Source organism: Colossoma macropomum, unplaced genomic scaffold (assembly GCF_904425465.1).
Source record: "Colossoma macropomum unplaced genomic scaffold, Colossoma_macropomum, whole genome shotgun sequence".
NCBI lineage: Eukaryota > Metazoa > Chordata > Actinopteri > Characiformes > Serrasalmidae > Colossoma > Colossoma macropomum.
Genome location: NW_023494799.1, coordinates 31,113,349 through 31,131,900, shown reverse-complemented (window position 1 = coordinate 31,131,900; position 18,552 = coordinate 31,113,349). Strand labels below are relative to the sequence as shown.

The following is an 18,552-nucleotide window of genomic DNA, read 5'->3' as shown; positions in this document are numbered from 1 at the left end:
CTACATATTATGTCACTATATGTCTGTTAAATTTTAGGGGGCCTGGTTGTCACGGGCCCCCTGTGCTATGGGCCCCACTGCAACTGCCCCTCTTGACCCCCACAGTAGTTACGCCACTGCTGTAAGCTATTCTTCTTCTGTTCTTTACTCAAAAAATCAGGCTGAAGTGTGGGGTGATGGGCATTGGAGTTTTCCAGGTTGTTGACAAGCGCTCTGTCTCAAATACCAGTTCCAGTGAATTACTATCTAGGGAACAAAAGTGATAGATTTGTTTAGCTACTAAAAAAGGGATGAAGGACAGGATAGGCATATGGGAAATACATATACGTACCTTTATGCCTTTTTTAAAAGGTATCTAACATTTTTTATAGAGTTTATTAATTTATTTTTATAAAAATAAGTTCACATTTCGCATTGCTGCAGATAGTTTTGCTGAGTTTTTGTTTAAACTCTGTTCCGTTCACCTCCAAGTCCCATTCATGAGCCACGGAGACCATAGCATATCATCTATACTACGGGTTCATGCTATACATTTCACAAAAACCCCCATAGAAACATTCATGAATGCTGGCCTTCATACAGTCCGATTTTCCTGCTTGTTGCAAGCAACATGCCACTAAAGACATGCACAAAATACTGTTAGGACATTTTTCATCATTTCAACATTTTGAAGAAAAAAAATGCATAATTTAACTGAGGAACCTCCTCTAAAAAAGGCAGAAATGGCTTTATATGGCTTCTGTGAAAAAGGGTTAACGGTGTTTAACACTAAAGCAAATTTGGTATCATTAGAACTTAAAAAGATATTTTTTTTAACAAAAACACTTTTACCCATAACACTACCATGTCCACTGTGCTGCAGCAAAACCTCATTTCAAAAAATGTTAATGGAGCATTTCTATTAGTCCATTTATCAAAAAATGATAAGCGGCAGCTGGCATTTTTATCAAATTTTCATAAAAAAAGGTAAAAAATAACAAAAATAGAGATTCATGGTTTTGTTCCAACAATGAGTAATAGAGGAAACTAAACTACTGTAGTGCAACTCACATGAGATAATTACATCCCAGTGATTAAAGGGATGAACGGATAAGTTTAATATATGTAGTTGTTCATTGTTCTGCGGTTATGCGATTGGGCATAATTAGTATTTCTGCATAATTTGAACACTTATGATTGACTTATGATCAGTTGGATTTCTTTGAGTGGAAGGAATCTCTCCACCTGGCAGTGGACCCGTGGTAGCCATTAGCGGCAGCTAACCACCACTGGCGCAGAGTGAAGAATATGTTTGTGTTCTGAAGAAACAGATACATTGACTCTCAAACCACCTCCTGACGTGGTCCAAGTGATCAGACAGCCATCTGTCTCCAATGTGTCTGCTAGGATTTACACCCATGGCACATACAGTGTCTAAGTGTAAACAGGCTCCTTAAGTGCACTCTAAATCCTACTGTATTCCAGCTTATAAAACAAACAGGGCACTTGTTCCTCTCTTACATTTTGAGGTGCACCGTGAAATGAGCTGAAACCCCAGTTAGCGGACTACACTAGTGGACAACTAGTCGATTTGAGACACAGCCCTGAACTACAGCGGTGACGTCACGTCACTTCCACACACGTGGTATGAATATTTTTCTGGTGGCGGGGAATCAGAGCTGAACTGCTCCAGTGTCACCACAGCGCTTTAAAATGCGGGACTGTTTGACATAAATGTACTATTCCAGGAAAATATTGGCCCGTGCTGTTTGAATTTGAAGAACTTTGTGGAGAAGTGTCTCAAAATCTGTCACTTTTGGATGAAATTATCACTTTTGTTCAGGGTGAGCTCGGCCACACTGCAGCCTTTACTTTAGCAGTTTCGCTATCGCTGTGTTATGCTAACCTAAACGGCTAAATAAACAAGTCTATGAGTTTCTGTGTTTTGAAGCACCGACCGAGAAATGTGGTGTTTCTCCCACTGACAGGTCCGATATGAGTCCACAGAAACGCGCTGCTGATTCAGGGGTTCTGGAGGTCCGGTTCGTGGGAGATGAAGATGTGCTGGATCACATTGTTGAGAAACAAGAAGGTGTGACATCACATCTGTTTTCTGTGCTATTGCAAAAAAAAAACACAGTGCTTTAATGCGCTCATTCCTTTCCTTTCAGCGGTTTTCAAGGGTTCTTTAGTGAGAGAACGGTTCTATATAGAACCCTTTTGAAAAGAGTTCTTGTTCTTGTTACAAGCTTAACATGCACTCTTAAAAAAGATGGTTCTTCAAAGGTTCTTTAGTAAAGAAGATGGTTCTGTAAAGAGACATGTTTTTCAGACTGATTCAGAATGTGCAGTAGAGGGTTCTATGTAGAACCTTTTTAACCCAAAGCACCCAGAATAGTTCTATTGATTCAAGCTCAATAACGTAACAACAGATGAACTCATTTCAAAAAGGTTCTACACAGAACCATCTACAGCACTTTCTGAAGAAGCTTTTCATGATGCAAAGAACCTTTTAATCATGCAAATAGTTCTTTGAATGTTTGTGGTTCTTTATAGAACCATTTTCTTTTCTAAAGAACTTTTTGAAGAACCATCTTTTTTTTATTGTGTTGTAGCAATAGAAGAACCCTTTTTGGTGCTATAAACTGTTGTCTGTACTAAAGAACCCTTGAAGAACCAAATTTTTTAAGAGCGCTAAAGAACCCTTTTTGGTGCTAGATAGGACCATATACAACACATTGTCCATCAATCTGAAGAACCATTTCACCATGCAAAGAACCATTTAAGCATGCAAGTGGTTCCTTGAGTGTTCATGGTTCTGTATAGAACCATTGTCTTTAGTAAAGAATCCTTGAAGAACCATGTTTTTTAAGAGTATAGAAGAACCTTTTTGGCAAACCATTTTCAAAAAGATTCTGTATAGAACCATATACAACATGTTCTCTGTCAATCAGAAGAACCATTTCACCATGTGAAGAACCATTTAAACATGCAGATGTAGCTTTATAAAGCTCTCACATCTAAATAGAACCATTGCCTTTTTTTAAGTGTAGGTTACCACTTATGGTATGGCCAATGAGGGAGTACACCCTCACTGGCCATTTTATTAGAAACGTGGCATTTAGATGTTGTAGGTTTAGTTACTTAATGTAAAACATCAACTTTATCCTACTCCATCCATCAATGGAAAAAGACCACCATAGGACCACCGCTGACCAGATTTCATTTTGCACCTTGTATATATGTATGCTCAAGAGTTTGTAAATGCTTGCTAATCCAATGTTCCAATGTTTCTTCCAAAGTCAAGGGTAATAATATAGAGTATGTCCCCCTTTGCTGCAGTAACAGCCTCAACTCTTCTGGAAAGGCTTTACACTAGATGTACTAACGTTGCTGTGAGGATTTGCATTCAGCTAAGAGCATGAGTGAGGTCAGGTCAGGTACTGATGTTGGATTATTAGTTCTGGATCACTCCAGCTCATCTCAGAGGTACTGGATGGAGCTCCATCACTCCAGAGAATGCAGTTCCACTGCTCCACAGCCCAGTGCTGGGGGGCTTTACACCCCTTTGAGAGCAAAGGAGACTAAAGTCAATATTGGACTTTTTCTTGCGATTGTGTTTTAGGATCTAAAGCATCCAGAGGTTCAGTACAAACTCTAGCAAGCCTGAGGAGCTCTAGAAAGCCATCGGCAAACCCTGCTGCTGAAGAAGAAGAGGAGGAGGATGGAGTTTTTAATGAGCAAAACTATGTGGAGGCGCTTGGAGCTGGAGCTGAAGGTTTGACATTTATTTTAAGGTTTGAAATTATTTTAAGTAAAATGATCAATAAACAAACACTGCAGACATTAAGCAGTGTACTTTCAGCCTTTATTGAAGAAATCATTTGTTGGCCTTTAATTTCAGTTGTTTTCATTTTGTGGTCATTGTGGTTACTGTTTTGTAATTTTCTGTTGTGCAGCTGGAGAGGAGAATGGATCGGTCACTGCAGGTGCTTCAGTGTTCACGTTTCAGACCATCAAACGCTCCAATAAAATGGCCCAGATGGGTGAGTTAGAAGGGAATTTTTAGTTGATGTCAGAAGAGAGTTTTTTATCCATACATAAGAGTTCCTGGGTTCCTGCATTTATACAGCCACTTCTGTAGAATCAGCCCTGCTTCTTGAGTGATTTCTTTGATTATTTATATATATATATTTATTTATTTAAAGCAATTTATAGCCACAAAAAGTTGCATTCACATAACGAGACCAGAATTCAATTCCGTCAGATCCACTCTATTGTATTCCATAGTTAGAGCTCAAAGACTATACATAGGGTTTACCTGTCAGTACTGATTAGCTGTATTATTTAGGGCAAGGAGGTTAATGTCCTTTTTTAAATTTTGTACTTAATATATATTTGTGTTGATCAGCCATCTGGTGAATGTTTTGAGATATTAGGGACTGTAACACACTCCTTACTAGGCCTTTCTCTCTCTCTCCCTCTCTTCAGCGTCGGAGTGGGCTCGTACCCCTGGGAAAAGTGTCACCTTTAGTACACCTGGCAGTCCCGAGGAGGCACTCAGCCCTACCCGTGCAACCCGCAGTTAGTCATCATCTCATTTCATATTCTCTCGCTCTCTTTCTTGCTTTCTCTTGCTCTCTTTACTGCACTTTCTGTTTTACTTTCCTGTTTAATGTGCCTGTAATATATATAATAATTCTTCTGTATATTCCCCTCCATTTCTCCGCCCCCACTGCAGAGTTGACCAGTCAAAACAAAACTCCTCAGAAGGTAATCCCAAAAATTTCCACAATATGCAAAAACACTGAACACAGCATCTGCTCACCTTTTATATGTAATATAGTTATTTCTCTTTTGTATTGTTCATTGAAAGGCCCCATATCATGGGGTGTTGTACTGATATACTTGTAAGGTTTGCAAAGGTTTGCTTTTGTCATAATTTGTGTTTCCATGACAGTTTTCCAACCTCTCTTTATCCCTTAGAATTAAACCGGCTGTTTTTGCTACTGTGCCATTAAGACTGATATAAGTAAATGAGCTCTGTTCTGATTGGCTGCCCAGTATTATGCCTAATTCAAAAAGCAATCCATGCTCTTAATAACTTTAGTGTGAATGGGCAGAGCTAAACTGCTGGAGGCTGAATGAGTGAATATATGTAAATAATATGGTTTGAGTGACTTCACTGTAACAGTAAATTCAGGCTGTTTTTGCAGCCTATTTTCCATTTATGGACCAAACTACATCAGTATCTTTGATTAAAGAAAAGTGAGCCCTTTAAATTTTATCAGATGCTTTTAAAGTATTTATTTTCATATATTATTTATAAGCTGTTTTTACCTATTGCCTGTTTATTTATTTTTCCCCAGGGGAAGAAAGTACAGTTTGTCTCTACGACTCCTCACAGATTGAGAAAGAGGATATCAGGTTTGGTTAAATTATTTAAACTCGTGTCAGTTGACAGTGGTAGATGCTCTTCTTGTTTTGATAAAAGTTGATCACTTTGTTTGTTTGTTTGTTTGTTTGTTTTCAGCTCCAAATCTGAAGTCAGACAGTGACAGTGATTTCTCCCCCTCAAACTCGGAGGAGGAGGAGGAGGAAGATGATGATGATGAAGAAAAGGGGGCAAAAGCTGAAGCTCAGCCAAAAACGCCCAGTAAGACGTCTGCAGATGCCGCTGCTCTTTACAAGACACCAGCCAAGAAGAGCAAGAAAGCGCCCGAGGTGGGATTCTTGCTGTCTGTGTTACAGCCATCTGTGGCTTTAATCTGTGACTTTTTGAAACACAAACCTGATCCGAATCCACTTTAACACACTAAGAAAGATGGATGATTGTAGACACAATTTCACATGTGTTTGCTTTTGTTACTAAGCACTTGACTGGATCAATAGAAAACAGAAAAAAAACTCTACAAGCCTATCCAACAGTGGAGCTTTCGCTGTACCTCACACTGACCTAACTGGTATGAGGAAGTACTCTGTTCATATCACTAACATTTGTTTCTGGCTAGTAGCTGCTGAGGAAAGGCTGCGTCTATGGGAAATGTAATGTGGTAAAGACAGTAGTGCTTTTTATCTGATGTAGTGACCAGGTCATGATATTTCCACAATGAAGATGTCCCTGTCTCAATTGTTGCACACACACACTAACCTATAATGGAGAGAGAGAAAATGAAATGCATGAAATTGTGTTCAATCAAATGAAAACATATCTACTACTGAGAATAATCACTCATTAGAAAACAATCCCGAGCTCAGTGTACATGAAATATAAGCCCTAACTTTGCTTGAAACCCAATATTTTGTCAGGTCCTATTGGTCTCAGGACAGGTAGCAGATCTTTAAAACGTTTAAGGCAAAAGTTAGATTCAAAGAATTTAATCAGTGTAGTATATGTGTTTGTATGTATGTGCTAAAAGTATGTGTGCATTTATGTAAACATTTCTGCTTTCAGCCCAACCTGGTGGAGGAATATTTTGAAGCTCACAGCAGCTCGAAGGTTCTGACGTCAGACCGGACTCTCCAGAAGCTCCAGACTCCAAAACTGGATCGGGTCAGTGCTGTTCCACTGTCTGCAGTTAACACAGCTGGAAGTATTCAAAAAAGCAATATTTCTCAGTTAGCCAGGTAACTTAAGCTCAGGCTTAAGGTGAAGTTCATCCAGTAGGAGATCAAAAGGAAATTACTATTAGACTTATTTATTTGTATCTGAAAAAAACTTTTGCGTGTTGTGTTGCAGGAAACACTGCTCAGATTGCTGGATGGGAAGCCCTCCTGTTACATAGATGAGATCAGTGAGCTTAACAAAAAGCACGAGAAGAATTTCAGCAAGTGGATGCTGCAGTTACAGTTGAGTTGTGTGTCAGATGTGTTTGCAGCGAGTTTCAGAAAGTGTTTTATGTGTTTTTTATTTTTAATGGTAAAATGATCATGAAATTTTAAAATATGATGACTATTGATGTTTTAGAAGCTTTTCCAAAGTAACTGGTGGACCCCACTAGATGTATTGCATTTGTATTGTGTTAATTTTTTACAATTTTCTGCATACATTTCCTCAGGATGGGGTTCAACATACTTCTCTATGGCCTGGGCTCCAAGAAGCTTTTACTGGAGAAGTTCCGCACCACCATGTTGTCAGACTCTGTCCACATGGTGGTCAATGGCTTTTTTCCAAGCATTACCCTCAAATCGGTCAGTTTTATCTCCATTTACACATCCCTGTTTTGAGATAGAAATCTAAAGCAGATGTGCATAACCTAATTTTTTTATTAATGTTTCATTTATTGAAATATCCTTATAAAGTATAAAAGCTATTTCTTTATAACTGCACTTTTAAAAGACTGATTTGTATTGTTTTAGTATGTTTTTATCACATTACTTCTAGTGTATCTGTAATAATTATCTTACAGTGTTGTTTTAGTTGTGTATAAACTCATAAATCAGCTTTTAGGTCATAAAAATAGTACTTTATAATTGATCTTCCATCAGAGTTTTAGGAAACACTATCACCTTGTTCAGAAATTCCTTTGTCCTTATGCGTCTACAGCAGAGGCATTATTGGTTTGCTACTCTAATATTTCTCATAGTGTTGGTTTATGTCTTTCCTTTTTTGGCAGATTTTAAACGCAATCACTGGTGAGATGCTGGAGCATGATGGGAGTTTTCGTACCCCTATGGACCAAATAGACTTCATTGTGAAAACCCTTAAAAAAGGTACTGTTTAAATATTGATCGTTTTAAAAGCACAGAACATACAGTTCTGTTCAAAAGTCAGACACCAAACTTAGAAACCAAGCAAGTTATTCATTTGTTAAGTGTCAAAGAAGAAAAGGGAAAACAGTACACAGAAATTACACCTTAATTTAAGCCATAACAATTAAATATAATAATTTTTTCAGTGCCTTTATTACAGCTTCCATTCTTTGTGGGAGACATGCTTTCAGTTTTTTAAAGAAAGCTGCGGGGATGTTTTTTCACACCTCCAAAGTTCAGTCTTTAGAAGTTGGTTGCATTTTCTGCTTCTCACGATCCAACATTCAGTAATGTTAAGGTCTGGACTCCATGTAATAAAACTTGTTCTGAGAACACCAGCAGCTTATTTATTTGATTTGCCATTTACAAATTGTTTGATTTCATATCCTTTCAGACTTATAGCACTGAATTGTCTTCTCACAGTAGAAAGATAAGCAGAAACACCTGCAGACTTTTTCAGATCTGAAGAAAGAGTGCAGCTTGATTTTCTGATTAAAGCCTTAAGGACTGTCTATCTGATGGGGACAGTTTTGGTGTCTACCAGGTCTTCTATGGTTGTTAGGAGTCCCATTTTGTCTGTAGCTTTTAATCCTTTTTTGAGCTCCAGTTTTGGAAACTCCCTGTTTGTCTCTTATTTTCCTTTGACTTCCCCTTCTTTATTTAGTTGGATTGTCTAATATCTAATCTCCTCAAAATGTGTCCTGAAAAATTAATAAATTGTGCTTTGACTGGGAAATTAAACAAATTAATGGTGGTCGCTGACTTTTGCACTGTACTGTATATTTTTAGATAACAGCCAACCTCTATATTGAATGTCATCCTGTCTGTTTCCAGTGTGTGGCAGACAGAAGCCTTGCTACAGCATTTTGATACTGCTGTCTGATAACGTAGCAGTCACATTAATAATTGTGTGTCTTCTCACCAGAACCAGACATCCACATCTATCTTATCGTCCACAATATTGATGGCCCCATGTTGCGGGGTGAGAAGAACCAGCAGGCCCTGGGACAGCTGGCCTCCATTCCCAACATGCACCTGCTGGCCTCCATAGATCACATCAACGCCCCTCTTGGTGTGTTTTCACACTTTAACACTATTTCCAGAATTTTATTACTTTTTTTCCCCATCAGATTACATGAATGTCATCCTTCAATATCTGGTCAAGCTTGTTATTGACTTGTAGGCATCTGTTTTTGTTATTTAACTTCTTAATTTGAGGCAAAACTACCTTGCCTGGTTCTAGTGATGTATTTGAGTGTTCCATTGTTTGCTTGTTTGTGGTGGCGTTCAGTGTGGGACCACTCGAAGATGAGCTTGTTTAACTGGCTTTGGTATGAGATGACTTCGTTTCTGCCATATACGGAGGAGACATCGTACGAGAACTCACTGTTGGTGCAGCAGACGGGTGCACTGGCTCTCAGCTCACTCACACACGTCTTGCGCAGTCTTACACCAAATGCCAGGTACAGCACCACACCTGTCAAGTGCAACACCTCACACACACACACACATTCATGTTTACCGTCAAATTGTTTTATTACTGTTATGTGCAGTTATTTGTTCGTATTCAGTCCATGTAGTCGCATCCAAACGTTTGAACAGTGTGGATTTTGTAGAAAGTTCTGTAAATTTTAGTATTAATTTCTATTAGTTTGCTGAGTTTAACATATTGGAAAACATAAAAACAAAATATAAAATGTGCCATAACTTTTGCACAGGCCACATTTTTGTTTTTTTCCCCCCAATATGGTAAATTCAGCACACAAACATGTAACTTGACAAGGGGTGCAAAAACTTTTTCAGTTGCTGGAGTAATACACCGAAAATTATGCAGGAGTATGCAAAGCTGTCCTGTTTGCATTTAAAGGTGACATACATAACATCCTGATTTCTTATAGCACTAAAACGAGATCAGAGAGTAGATTAGTTTCCATTTCTGTTCTGCTTATACAGCTGTACAATCCCTATATAAGGGATCTACTAACATTTTGTGATTTACTAAAGTTTTTACTGTGGTGATGTACAAAATGGGCACTATTTTTGAGCAAGGGACAGCTGCTGCTATATTGCGCTTTGCCTCGTTGCTTATGCATATATAGCAGTTTCTCTGTCAAAGCATAAAATCCTCAGAGATCATTGTAATGAACAACCTACTCAGATTTACCAAGATTGATGGTAAATACTGGCTGTATGCTGTTTACTCCTGGGAAAAGCTTGACTTATTTTTGGACCTCTTCTGGCTTTGCATTGCTTTAATGCGATAAGCTCAAAATCATACGGTTACCAATGATCAGGATGCATTCTGCATTCTGATGCTGATCCATTCTGGGAAATTGCACATTAGACTCATTATTTTTATTTTCATTATTCTGAACTAGAATGGAACAGGCATTCATACAAAGGGCATGAGCTCAATAGGTTTATATAGATCTGTGTATTTGCATGGAGGTCCTTAGTACATAACCTGCTAATTTGGCCACTCCCACCAAAAAAGTGTAGTCCTTCAGTAAGTTTAGTAACATAGCTTGCTAGCTATCAGCTCTTATAAATTCAGTATATAATACAATTAATAATGTTCTGTATATAAACTACAAATGTAAGAATTTATTATGCTGAATACTTAAATTTGTCTTAATATTCTGATCTCACCTACTGCACTCACCTCTGATTACAAGGACACGTAGCATTTAACTGATATCTCATTGATCTCAATATACACACAACAGAACTGTTCTTATTTGTTTTCAGTGATCTGTGTCACAACTAGAGTGTCATTTATCATTGTAATGCTGAGACTACATGTACAAAAAAACAGTGGGGACCAAAATGGGCATTTGAAGAAGTGGTGGGGAGGGGTCCCTAGCATTTGTATGTAAAGTTACACCTAAATGCTAAATACAAACTTACTTATACAAAGTAAAGTAGCTTATATACAAATAGATATGTGTGTGTTTTATACCCAGTGTCAGGTAGTCTTACATGGATTGATGCTGTGGTTGGCCTGACAAAGCTGTTGGTGCTCTGGTGATCTTTAACAGGGAAAAGTCGTGGTCTCAAAATGTTTCTGTTGGTGATATTGTGTTGTGTTTCCACAGAGGGATCTTCAGACTGCTTGCTGAGTTTCAGCTGGAGAACAAAGACAACCCTTCGTATACAGGTAAAACTAGGATACTGACCAAATTACTTCAGTAATTTAGAGTACTGAAAAAAATGTCATTCAAGAACAAGTAGTCAGCCTGATAAACATGCTTTTTTACAAAATCTGTACTGCTGTCAAAATTACATTCTATATGCATACTATTAACATCAGCACTTCTATATTTGTCTGTAATCCTTTACAGTCTGTAAATTTACTCACTTTAGGTTTGTAATTGAAAAGAAGTTATAGAAAAAAGTATCCTTTAAGAATCAGTATGGCGCAATCACAAACAGTACCCAGTAGTGATGCACAGTGATATTGGGATCATATCGTATTTGGTAGAAAATCAGATGGTTTATATTTGACTACTACATACCTATATTTGATGATGTCCTCTGGAAGAGCAGAAGATTTGGGAATGCCAGACTGTGGTGCTAAAATATTAGGACTTCATTCATTTTACTGCATTTGTAACACTACAGAAATAAATGTGTTTCTCTGTAATGCAAATCCATGTAAATTGAGTCACAGTTTCTACATTTTATAATTGTTTATGTATTGGCAAAGGCAAATATGACAATAACAACAGCTTATAAATCCTCATCTCAGTGCTTCCCTTGTACTCAGCTCTAAGTAAAACAGGAAAAATCTGAAAACCAGCCAGGAATCAATCAGTATGCCCTTCATGTGCTCTTCTTGTTTTGGAACGTTTAGCTCATGTTTTGGACCAAACAGTTGTATTATCTCTTTGATTCCATTATATATTACAGGTTTGTTTGCTCTCTAAACATCTGTCTTGTGATTTGTACTCAGGTCTGTCTTTCCAAGACTTTTACCAGCGCTGTCGTGAAGCGTTCCTGGTTAACAGTGACATCACGCTGAGAACTCAGCTCACAGAGTTCAGAGACCACAAGCTCATTCGCACCAAGAAGGTGAATCACAAAAACAGTTCACTGACTCAGTGCATGGAATACATGCTAATAACCCACTTTACTGGAAGCAAAGTTGTGTTGTGGATGTGCACAGATACACGGTTAACCCTCCGAGGTGCCAGTATTCAAATACTGTTCCGTTATATCACAGGGAGAAAATATACAGGCCAAAAATTCAGTGAAATGCCACTTTTAACGGCTTGTATCTGTGTGCCAGTGATCGCTATGGTGTTAGCTCGTTAGTTCATCTGAAGAGACAGCTTTCATTACTAATCCAACACAAAAGTTTTATCACTAAGGGAAAAAAAGAAAGCCTACAACCCTATGTTATTCTCAGCCTTTAAACTTTTTTTTGGAGGTTGTTCGTTTTCTTACCCGCAGTTAACATGTTATCCGTTCGTTAATCTTTTACAGATACTTGAATATGAAATGTAGTGGGAGAGCGCATCCCTAGGTTGGATGTATGATAGTGGTACAGTTAGAAACTATAGCTCATCTTTTTCCTATGCTCAACCTAAACGGTGACATTGTAAGCCTACAATGTGAGTCTATACGGTAGGTGTTTCTGAATAAATGGCCAACAAATGTAGGTAGGTGTACCCAACTAACTAGAAACGAAATGTATACAAATGCCACTTTTTCAAGATTTGTCTTTTTTTTTTTTTCCCTTTCCTTTCTGCAGGGGGCTGATGGAGTAGAGTACCTTCTCATCCCTGTGGATGCTGGAACTCTCACAGACTTCCTGGAAAAGGAGGATGTTGAGTGAGCAGGATCGAGTCAGAAGAGTCCTGTTTCAGTGTCCGCCTCTCTTTCATCACTGTTGACTGTACCTGTTCTGAATACTCTGGATAGGCAGTAGTAATCTGACATAGACTGCCCTACTGTCCAGTTTGGTCAGAAAGAGGTTCAGTAGAACAGACTCAGAATGGGACTAAGGATTCAGACTAATTCTGTTGACTGGAACCTTCTGATTGGAATGATTTAGAAATCTCAAGTACTGGATATTGCTGCCCACAGCACTTGTACTGTTGCCTTTTGATGGTTAATAATGTGCTCTCTATATGTACTGCCATGTACAGAGGTGTAATAAATAAGGTGCACTGCAATTTATTTACATATAAAAATACAAATATTAAAGACTCAAACAGTTAGCATATACACGTTGGTGGAACATTTTCATTAAAGCAAAATAATAATACAAGCAAACGTTTTTGTGATTTGGTAACAACTGGATGCAAGACAAACCCTAATGAAACACAGTTAGCACTTGCAGCCCTGTTCAAAAGTTTGGAATCACTTGCCGTACTTGTGTCATTTTTACAGCTTCCTACAAGTTGTTTCAAACTAACAGACTTTTAACATCATTTAAGCTTGTATCTACCGCTATATTTGTTACTATATTGCTCAAAACATTGATTCCAAATTTTTGAATAGTAGTGTACACATCTATACATGAGATACCTTTGTTCTCCAGAATAATTCAGTCTCTGCTGAAGGCAACAGTGTAAGATGCAGTTGCGGAACAACACTAACACAGTCCAACACGGTCAGTTCTATGCACTTTGTGGGTGCTTCTCTGAACTCTTACTTACATTTATGGCTGACCTGGGATGCTTGGGGCTGGCTGAGTAGGAATGCTGATCTGGGATCGGTTTATGCCTGGCTATAGCACTGTCTAGGATTACATGGACTTGAGGCGTTGGGTCAGTGATTTTAATCTCGGACACCTGAAAATATGGGCTGATGTCTGTAAACACCTTTACCTGGATTTCAAAAATCAGAAGATCTGTAGCCCTAGTTATTACATCATTGCTGGTTGTCCAGTGTTTTGGCAGCATTAGTTCTGGGTGATCAGAGCTTTCTCCTTCTCTTTCTCCTTCTGTCGACTGCGTGCTCTGAGCTTGTTTTCTGTGGCACTCTGAACGATTTTCAGCTCCTCAACGTCCAGATCCTTTAGCAGTAACAGCACAGCCTCCAGAGTGTGGCTCTATAGGGAGATAACGTCATCAGAAACATTCAACACTAAATTGACCATTACTGACCCTACTTAAGGCAGTTTCCTAGGCAGTGCATACATTGTTAATGACCACAGAGTGAGTCAGCAGATGCTAATGTAAATGCAGGCAGTAAAAAGTGACAATATATAAAACAATGAACCTAATATTTATTGCTTAGTTTTAGGAAATATCATATAATGCGAAATGTGAACTGACCTTTTTCTTAGGACTAGCCCCTAGTTCTCGTGGGGAAGAAAACGATGGGAATTTATCTCTAGGTATTGGCTTCATCCCAAGCTGTGCACGAATTTTACTGAGGAACCAAACACAAAACATGTCACTTCTGACAGTCTCCACAGTCTGTACTACAAGCATGTTAGTAGACTGGACTTGTTTTCCAAATAGAGCCTAAAAAACTTTAAGTGTAAAATTACAACTGAACTTTGCACAACATTAACTGGAGGCAACAGGACTCCATTACTTGTTAGCTACATTAGCCTCCTTAACTCCAGTGGAAAACTAAAGAGGCAAACTTCAGACACCAAACATGTTTTGACTGATGGGGTAATTGGAAAATTGTGTAAAACAGATTTTTGCCAAACTATTCCTTTAAGCTGTAATTAGGTTCATTCTTCTTCGAAAGTGTGCTCATCCTTCTGAGTCAGTGACATAAAGCAATTTAGTTTTTAATTATGTGAGTATGGAGACTGGACAATGGTTAAAAACTCACTTGGTCTCTTCCATACTGTAATTAAGAGGGTCATTCTCAGAGTCTGCCTCTGCAAGGCCATTGGTGGAACTGGCTGAAATGGGACCTGGAGGAGTGACAATTTCCTCTCCTTGCTCCAAAGCAAGTGCAAGTTCTTCCTCTGTCACGACTGAAAAAACGGTACACGTGTTATTAAAATTCAGAGCTAAATAAGAGCTTCTGGTAGGCTAGTTACTAACTGTGCTGCTGTTATCTTTCAATTGTTCCTAGCCATCCTAGCAGAAGACTTTAAGCATAAAATTCTAATCTTTATATGGTTACTAATAATGCTGGCAGAGAACTTTGAGCGTGAACATTATATATGATATGCTTGCAGCAATAACATTGTTGCTACCCTGGGTCTAATTCAGTAGTACTAAAGCTTCAGCTTTGCCGTCTTACTCACCCTGGTTGTCCAGTTTGTGTAGGCCAGGCAGGTTTTTCAGCACGGTTAGACGGTACTTAACTGGGTCAGGCTCGCAGCATGGATTCTCTGCCAGCCATAGAACCTTGAGGCAGGCAAGGTTTTTAAGGTGGCCCAGCTCTGAGAGATTCTGGATGTCATTTCGCCTCAAGTAGAGCTCTGTTAGATTCTGACAGTTGGAGATGTGCTCCAGAGAGGATATTTTATTGGCACTGAGAAAGAGAATTGTGTTTAAAAGAATAATAATAAATGTTGGTTATAAACAAGGAACCCAACAAATGTAACCTAATCTGACTATCAACCACTAATCAGAATCAGGTATAGTAAAGCCAACCTACCTCAATGTTAAGACTTCAATATTGGGTATTTCTGAGAATATTGAGATCTGAGAACATATGTAAACACAAAGTGATATGAAAATAATAAATATGGTATTTGAGAAAAGGCCTGAAACATGAAACATAGATGTTGGATAGAAACAATACTTACGTCTGTCAGGTTGCAGCCCCTACAACATATAAATAAGTACATTGAGTATGCTGGCAGACTGAGTGTTTGTGTTTAGTAAATGATGATGTTGCCTAAAATCGAATTTATGTAAAGCTACAATGACAGTCTTAGCTGACTGGCTGAGAAGTTTGTAATAGCTGAAGATATACACAGTAATACCGTATACAGGACTATATACACTACGTTAGCCAAGTCAGCATGATTTTAGTTATAGGAAGGTGACAGCTAAATTCCATGTCCTGAGAAAAGCACATATCCTTAGCTTGGATACAGATGCCGCTCAAGTTACACAATCCAGCAACTGTGGGCTGATGCCAATGTCAGATATTTTTCATATAGACATATGCTGAAACAAATTCCACAAAAGTGACTAAATCCACCTGGATTGGGATTACAGAGAAATATAACCTTCATACAGGGTTAACCTATAACCTATATATATATATATATATATAAAGTTACATAAAATTAATATAATACAGACATTTTGCAACAGTCCAGCATCAACTAAATGTTCTGCTCTTCTTTTCGGAGTACAAGAAATGTGTCATCGAGTATCGGTTTGAAATGTCAGTTAGCTAAACATCTGTCTGCTGATCAACTTTTAACAATTACTTGCCGATACCGGTAATGAATCAGACATCATTGTACATCCCTACCTGATACACTGATTCTACTGGCTACGATGTGATTTTATTAATCCAGTGTATAAATATTGTAAAGTATGGCTGGATGATTAATCAGATTTATTTTTAATTACGATTTGGGTTGAAACGATTATGAAAACAAGATAATCGAGAAAACAACTATTGTGTTGCATTCTGTTTTGAAATGATGCTCTCGTTTTGTCTTGTGTTAGAAATCCAGCCCACCCCTTTCCTTTACAGTAGGTAGCTTTTACCCCTCTCTAAAAGCCCAAACTCATCTCATTTATTTTTTATTTGTTTTCAGTTGAATTATTTCACAGAAATCCACTGTTAAAGTTTTTTAAAAGCTCAATAAATCTCAATACTGACCAATACAATCGTGATTATGATTTTTGCCATAATCGAGCAACCCTATCATAAAGTCAAAGTTTTTCTTTTGCAACGAAAATTTTCTTCTTTGAGATCCATGTTGAAACTTGACAGTAATAACAAGGGTTTATATTCAAGCATAACTTAATATACCTTTACAACCAACTCGATTTTGACGTTGAACTGAAAGTTAAAAGTTAAAATTAAGCCTGCTGGTTGGATATATCGACTAAAAAGAAAGTGAATCCTAACAGTTTAAAAATATATATCGAAAAGCCAAAATATCGAACCGTGGCCAGGCAAATCGTGTCGTAAAGAAGCTTTAAGGTTTCAGGCTGTTACTAAGACACCAGTCATGTTTGCTAACATGTTAGCGAGCAACTAAACACATGCACAACGTACCAGCAATTCAGTTTTTTTACACTGTCGAGGTCCGACGCTTTGGCCCGAGCGAGAACAAGTTTCCGAGTTAATTTCATTGTAAACTTGTACTTTATTTTACTTTATTGGTTCAAAACTGTCCAAGAAGCTGCACATTAGCTGACCTGCCATCGCATCATTTAGCCTCACTGACAAGCTGCGAATGCGCAGGCGCGACCATCCACCTCCAGGCTCACTCGCTAGATGGCGACATTGCATCGTTTGTATTATTCAGTGCAGAAACAATCAGAGCAAACATTCTTATGTTCTTCAGATTTTGCGTGACTTTAGAATGAATTTAACAATAATAATAATAATAATAATAATAATAATAATAATAAATTAGCCCTCCTATTATCCTCAAATTTAATAAAATATTTTATCCTTGGGTTAATTTGACCCCAGCAGTTTAAACTTGAAAGAACTTAATGTTTAAGAACTTAAAGAACATTAATGTTCTTGTGGGAGCTGTGTTGTGTTTTCCCCTCTCTCATGTCTGCGAACTATCAGTGGCTCTTGCACTAATTCAGGCATGTTATGTAGGGTTATGTTTGGTCAGGGCTCTAAAGCAGAGGGAAGTTTGAAGATTATGAAGTTGCACTGACCTCAGTGTCATCCAATACAACCAAAACAAATGTGTTCAAAATGGTGATATTTCTTATGTCCAGTTATATCCTGTTTTATACAACTAAAGCAGCCTGGGGTCAAATTGACCACAAAGAACACCGATGCATACAAAACGTGTACAAGATATTGAAAATGTATCATGTTAGTTTTATGTTTACCCAGTTGTCCCCATTAAATTAGCAAAAGTCATTAAATATGAAGCAAAAAATTATGTCAGTCTTTTATTTAGAAACGTTAAAGATGAATGGGGTCAAATTGATAACTCCTAAGATAATAGGAGAGTTAAATAAAAATAAATAAATAAATAAAATACAGCCTCTTCTGAATATCACTGTTTTCCATGGGCGTGAAGGCTCTACAGAGAGGCTTATCATTATGAAGAGGCTGGCCTGTGTTGTTAGAGATAGAGGCTCTGCTGCCCCATTGAAAATCCCTTCAGCCACTTCAAGGTGCATTTTTATGTTCTCTTCTGAAGCATATAATCTCCACACTGCAAGGCGACCCACAACCATGTAATTCCCGTCAGTCCATCCACAACACCTTACTCGTCCAGAAGAAAATGTAGAGTTAGTACGCAGCTTAAGATTGCTAAGATGTTGTTAGGCGGTTGCTATAGTATCCCAAGTGGTTGCAAGTGTGTTGTTAGGCGGTTGCTAGGGTGTTGCTAAGCGGTTGCTATGGTACTCCAAGTAGTAGCTAAGGTGTTGCTTTGTCTTTGCTATGGTATCCAAAGAGGTTGCTAGTCAGTTGCTGTGGTCTCCCAGATGGTTTCCAGGGTGTTGCTAAGTGGTTTCTATGGTATCCCAGTCCAGCCACAACTTAAATTAGATATTTCACCGAAATGAAAGGGGAAAACGGTAATACAGAGCACAGCGCATACACATTAAATAACGAAAAAATAGAAACCGAATTTTTATAAAATATCTAATGCTGTTGCTTTCTGGTCTGTGTTATACGGTAGTTTTCTGTACATAGAGTGGTACAATAACATGCTACACATTTCATTTA

General features: G+C 38.1%; 2 protein-coding genes across 2 annotated transcripts; one reads left to right on the top strand and one right to left on the bottom strand.

The window, feature by feature from the left end:
- Positions 1-1,626: 1,626 nt before the first annotated feature.
- On the top strand, positions 1,627-12,833 carry orc2 (origin recognition complex, subunit 2). Its single transcript, XM_036587164.1, has 17 exons — positions 1,627-1,823; positions 1,968-2,071; positions 3,605-3,757; positions 3,939-4,025; positions 4,471-4,563; positions 4,721-4,752; positions 5,349-5,406; positions 5,513-5,703; positions 6,434-6,532; positions 6,719-6,828; positions 7,038-7,170; positions 7,596-7,692; positions 8,657-8,803; positions 9,023-9,194; positions 10,827-10,888; positions 11,684-11,802; positions 12,485-12,833. The coding sequence occupies exons 2-17, from the start codon at positions 1,975-1,977 to the stop codon at positions 12,566-12,568; spliced, it is 1,734 nt and encodes a 577-aa protein (XP_036443057.1). The 5' UTR covers positions 1,627-1,823; positions 1,968-1,974; the 3' UTR covers positions 12,569-12,833.
- A 60-nt stretch (positions 12,834-12,893) lies between these two features.
- cfap410 (cilia and flagella associated protein 410) lies at positions 12,894-17,061 on the bottom strand. Its single transcript, XM_036587165.1, has 7 exons — positions 16,900-17,061; positions 15,461-15,479; positions 15,310-15,356; positions 14,954-15,183; positions 14,530-14,677; positions 14,016-14,112; positions 12,894-13,789 (listed from the first exon to the last, which is right to left on the bottom strand). The coding sequence occupies exons 1-7, from the start codon at positions 16,974-16,976 to the stop codon at positions 13,640-13,642; spliced, it is 768 nt and encodes a 255-aa protein (XP_036443058.1). The 5' UTR covers positions 16,977-17,061; the 3' UTR covers positions 12,894-13,639.
- Positions 17,062-18,552: the final 1,491 nt, after the last annotated feature.

What these genes read in the sequence shown, in the direction of transcription:
- orc2 (XM_036587164.1), top strand. Translation starts at nt 1,975, where the DNA reads ATGAGTCCACAGAAACGCGCTGCTGATTCAGGGGTTCTGGAGGTCCGG. An exon ending in AAAACAAAACTCCTCAGAAG is followed by an intron (nt 4,753 to 5,348) that starts GTAATCCCAAAA and finishes ATTTTTCCCCAG; the next exon opens with GGGAAGAAAGTACAGTTTGT. An exon ending in AGACTCCAAAACTGGATCGG is followed by an intron (nt 6,533 to 6,718) that starts GTCAGTGCTGTT and finishes GTTGTGTTGCAG; the next exon opens with GAAACACTGCTCAGATTGCT.
- cfap410 (XM_036587165.1), bottom strand. Translation starts at nt 16,976, where the DNA reads ATGAAATTAACTCGGAAACTTGTTCTCGCTCGGGCCAAAGCGTCGGAC. An exon ending in ACACAAACTGGACAACCAGG is followed by an intron (nt 14,678 to 14,953) that starts GTGAGTAAGACG and finishes CCGTTTTTTCAG; the next exon opens with TCGTGACAGAGGAAGAACTT. An exon ending in TACAGTATGGAAGAGACCAA is followed by an intron (nt 14,113 to 14,529) that starts GTGAGTTTTTAA and finishes TTGGTTCCTCAG; the next exon opens with TAAAATTCGTGCACAGCTTG.